The 8,699-nt window shown below is 53.2% G+C and overlaps 1 protein-coding gene across 9 annotated transcripts in view; it reads right to left on the bottom strand.

The window, feature by feature from the left end:
• Positions 1-2,005, bottom strand: part of LOC144891044 (translation initiation factor eIF2B subunit gamma-like) — a 55,370-nt gene extending 53,365 nt beyond the window's left edge. Inside the window, exons 1-3 of one of the 9 annotated variants that reach the window (XM_078773339.1) lie at positions 1,837-1,853; positions 677-788; positions 208-396 (exon numbers count right to left, since the gene is read on the bottom strand). In XM_078773339.1, coding sequence (XP_078629465.1) covers positions 208-355 — 148 coding nt within the window. In that variant the 5' untranslated portion in view covers positions 356-396; positions 677-788; positions 1,837-1,853. The other 8 variants (XM_078773354.1, XM_078773341.1, XM_078773349.1 and 5 more) reach the window with 8 other exon arrangements.
• Positions 2,006-8,699: the final 6,694 nt, after the last annotated feature.

The following is an 8,699-nucleotide window of genomic DNA, read 5'->3' on the forward strand; positions in this document are numbered from 1 at the left end:
GTGATCGAATTCATGTTTAGCAATACGCTCTAGAAATGTCACAAACGTGAAGCTATGAGTGACTGCATGAGAGGCTATCAACAGTGGAAGAGATTGCCTTGTCCATGGTTATGTTGAAACAGGACTCAAAGGAGTGAGAAAGTTGAGATGCAAATCAGTCAGACCACAAAGTCGATTCAGATTTGGAGAATACTCTGTAGTCTGTACCTTCAAACCCAGCCCTTTCAAGCAAATTCAGTGGGTACCAGATCATGGGTCGATTACCCACGGGCAGCAGTGGTTTCGGCACGCTAGCGGTGAGCTCTGTAAGGCGAGAACCTCGTCCACCAGCGAGGAGTACTGCTTGAAACTCCATATTCAGATCAGCAACACAGCTTCACAAAAACGTTGTGATACCTACAGACAACAAACAAACACAGAGCAACAATGCAGGTTTGCCTGCTGCATGCAAGACTCCTTTCCGTTTTCAAGTACCGTGAGTGGACGAGTACCAAGCTGTGACCACGAGGACCAGCAAAAGACATGTTGCGAGTTTGGGGCAGTGCGGAGATAGGATAGCTCGGCAGCAACATGGTCACCTTCAAACATGTCAAATCCCACGCTGGTCTTGATTGGTTGCATTATTCAGATCATACTAAAACATCAGGGAGGATAGCTTAGAGGTATGCACACTCACCTTTGAGCTGCCAAGTCTGTGTTCCAATACCGACCCAGCTATAAACTGTCATCCTGGTGTTTCACCAATTAGTGCGTCATATGTTGGAAGTACTCCAAGCCAGCAAATCTGTCTGCCAACACAGGTCGTTGGCGGACTATAAAGATCCCACCGTGTCTTTCGCGAAGACCAGACAAGTTATCGCCGGCACTCTAACGAAATTCCAGCCCAACCTAACTCCATTCAAAAATCCCATTCCTGGCATGTGCGCCACAGCAATAAAACAATTCCCCGGGAGCTGGAACCAACTGACGGCATCAAAAGGGAGTCCTATCAGAAGATACCGATTACATGGTGGAATATACACCATCATGTCAGTCCATCTCCTTCAAAAGTATCCGGACACAAGATACTCATGGTTTTTTTTTTCTTTACCCTCGTCGTAGGTAGGGTATTGCATTCGAGTCCATTTGTCTGCCCACACATAATGTACTGACTGACTTAGGCCACAAACGCCACCTGGTGGGAGCCAGTATTACACGTTATCTTTTTTCGAGCAGCAGTTGTGTATCTCTATAGAGGAGGTACAATTAGATCGAGTGTACGTCTATAAAGTACGTACAATTAAGAATTTGCGTATGTCTATAAAGTGCGTGTATTAAGAACGTGAGTGCATCGATGAAGTACGTACTATGAGAACGTGCATACGTCCATAAAATACATACGAACAGCACACCAAACATGCCTTGGCGACATCTGCAATCTCTGACGGCCTTTTCTATTTTTTTTATGCAAAGAGCAGGCCTTTGGCTTTCATTGGTACATTAAGGTCTAACAGGGTTCACCACCCCTGACTCAGTAGTTAGGTCCCGCGCGGTCAAACCAGTGTGTGCTCAGAAAATTGAGCACGAGTGCCGACGCCGTTTCGTACGAAGGGAAGAACCTCAGAAACGCACACGGGTAGCTTAACCAAGCTGTATTCCAGCGTGGGGTCCCTCATTAAACTAGGCCGCAACGCACTGTGCCATCCTGAGTCCACACGAACCCGTTTTCCTTCTCAGGTAAACCGCATTTACAAGGTATGAGTCCGTAAACCATCTCAGTCATGAGTCATCCGAGACAAGCCTCTTTAAACCATTAAACACCAGAGAGATCGCCCAAAACAACCCCACATGCCTTACCTCAAAGCTCTAAGTCTAAAGCTCCGTCTCTAGTGTCTAATAGAATACTATTTAACATCATAATGCCTGTTACAAACTTTGACTTTTATTGATAAAAGCTGTTAATCGAATTAGTTATAAACGAGATTTTTTTTAAACCCCAGATATTGTGAGCAGTGCTCCTAAACGTACGCACCGCCCAACTGTAAATTGAAAATAAATAACATTCTCAAGAGAGTAGCTGAGGCATAAATAGTACCGTTCGCAGTTATATTAACAAACATAAAATAATCGTTTGCTATTTTCGGATAAGGATTGATATCCACAATTACAAGTATTGTATTAACTTATTAAGTCGATTTGGTTATTACTGTTTTCGCAGTGCAGTGACGTCGAGGAAGACAATGTAATTTTAATTTTATATTATATTATACGAAAATCTGCAAAAGTGACAGGAAGTAGGATTAATCGTCAATCCCTCTTAAATATCATAGGAAGTCTTATAGCTATGGTCCGAAACCCTATTAACGCCACCGAAGTCTGATTAATCCACCATGGCGAGTGGCTGTCGTTATTAGGTTTTACGATACAGATATTTAGTGTCTGTTTCGCAAAATAAATTGGTTTTGCGTTCCACTTTACGGCAGTGGGTGGTAGTCAGTTTACGACATGACGTAAAGATGGATGTGTGTTTTTCACACTACGTGGTTCGTTCACGGCTGTGTTGTTGTTGCTGAAATCGTTGATTTCGGTTTGACGTTCCATTAAGAGCACAAAAGAGAAAACAAGGCAGGTCTACTCGTGTTCTATTTCTGAATATAAAGCTCTGTGTAAAATATTGTTGAGTGACCGCTCGAAAAGAAAGTTTGTCATAGTTGTCCCCTCATGGGCCTGGGGTGAGATTCATTTTCAAAATTCATTTCTTTAAAAACTGTTATGTTGCACTCCCACGTCTGCGCATCAGGAGACGGGGTTGTGTGTGTGTGTGTGTGTGTGTGTGTGTGTGTGTGTGTGTGTGTGTGTGTGTGTGTGTGTGTGTGTGTGTGTGTGTGTGTGTGTGTGTGTGTCTCCCCGTGTGTGTGTGTCTCCCCGTGTGTGTGTGTCTCCCCGTGTGTGTGTGTCTCCCCGTGTGTGTGTGTCTCCCCGTGTGTGTGTGTGTGTGTGTGTGTGTGTGTGTGTGTGTGTGTGTGTGTGTGTGTGTGTCTCCCCGTGTGTGTGTGTCTCCCCGTGTGTGTGTGTGTCTCCCCGTGTGTGTGTGTGTCTCCCCGTGTGTGTGTGTGTCTCCCCGTGTGTGTGTGTGTCTCCCCGTGTGTGTGTGTGTGTGTGTGTGTGTGTGTGTGTGTGTGTGTGTGTGTGTGTGTGTGTGTGTGTGTGTGTCCCCGTGTGTGTGTGTCCCCCCGTGTGTGTGTGTCCCCCCGTGTGTGTGTGTCCCCCCGTGTGTGTGTGTCCCCCCGTGTGTGTGTGTCTCCCCGTGTGTGTGTGTGTGTGTGTGTGTGTGTGTGTGTGTCCCCGTGTGTGTGTGTCCCCCCGTGTGTGTGTGTCCCCCCGTGTGTGTGTGTCCCCCCGTGTGTGTGTGTCCCCCCGTGTGTGTGTGTCCCCGTGTGTGTGTGTGTCCCCGTGTGTGTGTGTGTGTGTGTGTGTGTCCCCGTGTGTGTGTGTGTGTGTGTCCCCGTGTGTGTGTGTGTGTGTGTGTGTGTCCCCGTGTGTGTGTGTCCCCGTGTGTGTGTGTGTCCCCGTGTGTGTGTGTGTCCCCGTGTGTGTGTGTGTCCCCGTGTGTGTGTGTGTCCCCGTGTGTGTGTGTGTCCCCGTGTGTGTGTGTGTCCCCGTGTGTGTGTGTGTCCCCGTGTGTGTGTGTGTCCCCTGTGTGTGTGTGTCCGTGTGTGTGTGTCCCCGTGTGTGTGTGTGTCCCCGTGTCCCTGTGTGTGTGTGTGTCCCCCCGTGTGTGTGTGTCCCCGTGTGTGTGTGTCCCCGTGTGTGTGTGTGTCCCCGTGTGTGTGTGTGTTCCCGTGTGTGTGTGTGTGTCCCCGTGTGTGTGTGTGTCCCCGTGTGTGTGTGTGTGTCCCCGTGTGTGTGTGTGTCCCCGTGTGTGCGTGTGTCCCCGTGTGTGTGTGTCCCCGTGTGTGCGTGTGTCCCCGTGTTGTGCGTGTGTCCCCGTGTGTGTGTGTTTGTGTGTGTGTTTGTGTCCCCGTGTGTGTGTGTCCCCGTGTGTGAGTGTGTCCCCGTGTGTGAGTGTGTCCCCGTGTGTGTGTATGTGTGTGTCCCGTCCCCGTGTGTGTGTATGTGTGTGTCCCGTCCCCGTGTGTGTGTATGTGTGTGTCCCATCCCCGTGTGTGTGTGTCCCGTCCCCGTGTGTGTGTATGTGTGTGTCCCGTCCCCGTGTGTGTGTGTGTGTGTGTGTGTGTGTGTGTGTGTGTGTGTGTCGCCGTGTGTGTGTGTGTGTGTGGGGGGGGGGGGGAGAGGGGTGTGGGTGTGTATATGTGTATGTGTGTGTGTGTGGGGGGGGGGGGGATGTGTGTGTGTGTGTGTGTGGGGGGGGGGATGTGTGTGTGTGTGGGGGGGGGGGGATGTGTGTGTGTGTGTGTGTCCGTCCATGTGTGTGTGTCCGTCCATGTGTGTGTGTCCGTCCATGTGTGTGTGTGTCCGTCCCCGTGTGTGTGTGTGTGTCCATCCCCGTGTGTGTGTGTGTGTCCGTCCCCGTGTGTGTGTGTCCGTCCCCATGTGTGTGTGTCCGTCCCCGTGTGTGTGTGTGTGTCGGTCCCCCCCCCCCCCCCCGTGTGTGTGTGTCGGTCCCCGTGTGTGTGTCGGTCCCCATGTGTGTGTGTCAGCCCCGTGTGTGTGTCGGTCCCTGTGTGCGTATCGGTCCCCGTGTGCGTGTCGGTGCGTGTGTGTGTGTGTCCGTCCCCGTGTGTGTGTGTGTGTGTGTGTGTGTGTGTGTGTCCCCTCCCCCCCCCCCCCCCGTGTGTGTGTGTGTCCGTCCCCGTGTGTGTGTGTGTGTCCGTCCCCGTGTGTGTGTGTGTCTGTCCGTCCGTGTGTGTGTGTGTGTGTGTGTGTGTGTGTGTGTGTGTGTGTGTGTGTGTGTGTGTGTGTGTGTGTGTGTGTGTGTGTGTGTGTGTGTGTGTCCGTCCATGTGTGTGTGTCCGTCCATGTGTGTGTGTGTCCGTCCATGTGTGTGTGTGTGTGTCCGTCCATGTGTGTGTGTGTCCCTCCATGTGTGTGTGTGTGTGTGTGTGTGTGTGTGTGTGTGTGTGTGTGTGTGTGTGTGTCCGTCCGTCCGTCCGTCCGTCCGTCCATGTGTGTGTGTGTGTCCGTCCATGTGTGTGTGTGTGTGTGTCCGTCCATGTGTGTGTGTGTGTGTCCGTCCATGTGTGTGTGTGTGTCCGTCCATGTGTGTGTGTGTGTCCGTCCATGTGTGTGTGTGTGTGTCGGTCGCCGTGTGTGTGTGTCGGTCGCCGTGTGTGTGTGTCGGTCGCCGTGTGTGTGTGTCGGTCTCGCCGTGTGTGTGTCGGTCGCCGTGTGTGTGTGTGTGTGTGTGTGTCTCCCCGTGTGTGTGTCTCCCCGTGTGTGTGTGTCTCCCCGTATGTGTGTGTCTCCGTGTGTGTGTGTGTGTCCCCGTGTGTGTGTGTCCCCGTGTGTGTGTTTGTGTGTGTGTGTCCCCGTGTGTGTGTGTGTGTGTCCCCGTGTGTGTGTGTGTGTGTCCCCGTGTGTGTGTGTGTCCCCGTGTGTGTGTGTGTCCCCGTGTGTGTGTCCCCATGTGTGTGCGTGTGTGTGTGTGTGTCCCCGTGTGTGTGTGTCCCCGTGTGTGTGTGTCCCCGTGTGTGTGTGTCTCCGTGTGTGTGTGTCCCCGTGTGTGTGTGTTTCCCCGTGTGTGTGTGTGTCCCCGTGTGTGTGTGTGTCCCCGTGTGTGTGTGTGTCCCCGTGTGTGTGTGTGTCCCCGTGTGTGTGTGTCCCCGTGTGTGTGTGTGTGTGTGTCCCCGTGTGTGTGTGTGTCCCCGTGTGTGTGTGTGTGTCCCCGTGTGTGTGTCCCGTGTGTGCGTGTGTCCCCGTGTGTGCGTGTGTCCCCGTGTGTGCGTGTGTCCCCGTGTGTGTGTGTGTGTCCCCGTGTGTGCGTGTGTGTGTTTGTGTGTCCGTGTGTTTGTGTCCCCATGTGAGTGTGTCCCCGTGTGTGAGTGTGTCCCTGTGTGTGAGTGTGTCCCCGTGTATGTGTGTGTCCCGTCCCTGTGTGTGTGTATGTGTGTGTCCTGTCCCCGTGTGTGTGTGTTTGTCGCCGTGTGTGTGTGTGTGTGTGTGTGTGTGTGTGTGTGTGTGTGTGTGTGTGTGTGTGTGTGTGTGTGTGTGTGTCGCCGTGTGTGTGTGTGTGTGTGTTGGGGGGGAGGTGGGAGGGGGGGGATGTTTGTGTGTGTGTGTGTGTGTGTGGGGGGGAGGGGTGTGAGTGTGTGTGTGTGGGGGGGGGAGGGGGTGTGGGTGTGTATATGTGTATGTGTGTGGGGGGGGGGGTGATGTGTGTGCGTGTGAGTGTGTCCCCTTATGTGCGTGTGAGTGTGTCCCTTTATGTGCGTGTGAGTGTGTCCCTTTATGTGCGTGTGAGTGTGTCCCCTTATGTGTGTGTGAGTGTGTCCCCTCATGTGTGAGTGTGTTTGTGTGTCCATCCCCGTGTTTGTGTGTGTGTTTGTGTGTCCATCCCCGTGTTTGTGTGTGTGTGTGTGTGTTTGTGTGTGTGTGTGTGTGTGTGTCCGTCCGTGTGTGTGTGTGTCCGTCCGTGTGTGTGTGTCCGTCCGTGTGTGTGTGTCCGTCCATCCATGTGTGTGTGTCCGTCCATGTGTGTGTGTCCGTCCATGTGTGTGTGTCCGTCCATGTGTGTGTGTCCGTCCATGTGTGTGTGTGTCCGTCCCCATGTGTGTGTGTGTCCGTCCCCGTGTGTGTGTGTGTGTGTGTGTCCATCCCCGTGTGTGTGTGTGTCCATCCCCGTGTGTGTGTGTGTCCATCCCCATGTGTGTGTGTGTGTGTGTGTGTGTGTGTCCGTCCCAGTGTGTGTGTGTGTGTCCGTCCCAGTGTGTGTGTGTGTGTGTGTCCGTCCCCGTGTGTGTGTGTGTGTGTGTGTGTGTGTGTCCGTCCCCATGTGTGTGTGTCCGTCCCCGTGTGTGTGTGTGTTTGTGTGTGTGTGTGTGTGTGTGTGTGTGTGTGTGTGTGTGTGTGTGTGTCGGTCCCCCCCCCCCCCCCCCCGTGTGTGTGTCGGTCCCCGTGTGTGTGTCGGTCCCCGTGTGTGTGTGTCAGCCCCGTGTGCGTGTCGGTCCCCGTGTGCGTGTCGGTCCCCGTGTGCGTGTCGGTGCGTGCGTGTGTGTTTGTGTCCGTCCCCGTGTGTGTGTGTGTGTGTGTCCGTCCCCGTGTGTGTGTGTGTGTCCGTCCCCGTGTGTGTGTGTGTGTGTCCGTCCGTCCGTGTGTGTGTCCGTCCGTGTGTGTGTCCCCATGTGTTTGTGAACCCGTGTGTTTGTGTACCCGTGTGTTTGTGTCCCCGTGTGTTTGTGTCCCCGTGTGTGTGTGTGTGTGTGTCCCCTTATGTGTGTGTGTGTCCCCTTATGTGTGTGTGTGTCCCCTTATGTGTGTGTGTGTCCCCTTATGTGTGTGTGTGTCCCCTTATGTGTGTGTGTGTCCCCTTATGTGTGTGTGTGTCCCCTTATGTGTGTGTGTCCCCTTATGTGTGTGTGTCCCCTTATGTGTGTGTGTGTCCCCTTATGTGTGTGTGTGTCCCCTTATGTGTGTGTGTGTCCCCTTATGTGTGTGTGTGTCCCCTTATGTGTGTGTGTGTCCCCTTATGTGTGTGTGTGTCCCCTTATGTGTGTGTGTGTCCCCTTATGTGTGTGTGTGTGTCCCCTTATGCGTGTGTGTGTCCCCTTATGCGTGTGTGTGTCCCCTTATGCGTGTGTGTGTCCCCTTATGCGTGTGTGTGTCCCCTTATGCGTGTGTGTGTCCCCTTATGCGTGTGTGTGTCCCCTTATGCGTGTGTGTGTCCCCTTATGCGTGTGTGTGTCCCCTTATGCGTGTGTGTGTCCCCTTATGCGTGTGTGTGTCCCCTTATGCGTGTGTGTGTCCCCTTATGCGTGTGTGTGTCCCCTTATGCGTGTGTGTGTCCCCTTATGCGTGTGTGTGTCCCCTTATGCGTGTGTGTGTCCCCTTATGCGTGTGTGTGTCCCCTTATGCGTGTGTGTGTCCCCTTATGCGTGTGTGTGTCCCCTTATGCGTGTGTGTGTCCCCTTATGCGTGTGTGTGTCCCCTTATGCGTGTGTGTGTCCCCTTATGCGTGTGTGTGTCCCCTTATGCGTGTGTGTGTCCCCTTATGCGTGTGTGTGTCCCCTTATGCGTGTGTGTGTCCCCTTATGCGTGTGAGTGTGTCCCCTTATGCGTGTGAGTGTGTCCCCTTATGCGTGTGAGTGTGTCCCCTTATGTGTGTGAGTGTGTCCCCTTATGCGTGTGAGTGTGTCCCCTTATGCGTGTGAGTGTGTCCCCTTATGCGTGTGAGTGTGTCCCCTTATGCGTGTGAGTGTGTCCCCTTATGCGTGTGAGTGTGTCCCCTTATGCGTGTGAGTGTGTCCCCTTATGCGTGTGAGTGTGTCCCCTTATGCGTGTGACTGTGTCCCCTTATGCGTGTGAGTGTGTCCCCTTATGTGTGTGAGTGTGTCCCCTTATGTGTGTGAGTGTGTCCCCGTGTGTGTGTGTGTGTGTGTGTGTGTGTGTGTGTGTGTGTGTGTGTGTGTGTGTGTCCGTCCCCGTATGTGTGTGTGTGTGTGTGTGTGTGTGTGTCCCCTTACGTGTGTGTGTCCCCTTACGTGTATGTGTGTGTACCCTTACGTGTGTGTGTGTATGTGTGTGTCCCCTTTCGTGTGCGTGTG

This window comes from Myxine glutinosa, chromosome 1, assembly GCF_964187855.1.
Source record: "Myxine glutinosa chromosome 1, kmMyxGlut1.1, whole genome shotgun sequence".
NCBI lineage: Eukaryota > Metazoa > Chordata > Myxini > Myxiniformes > Myxinidae > Myxine > Myxine glutinosa.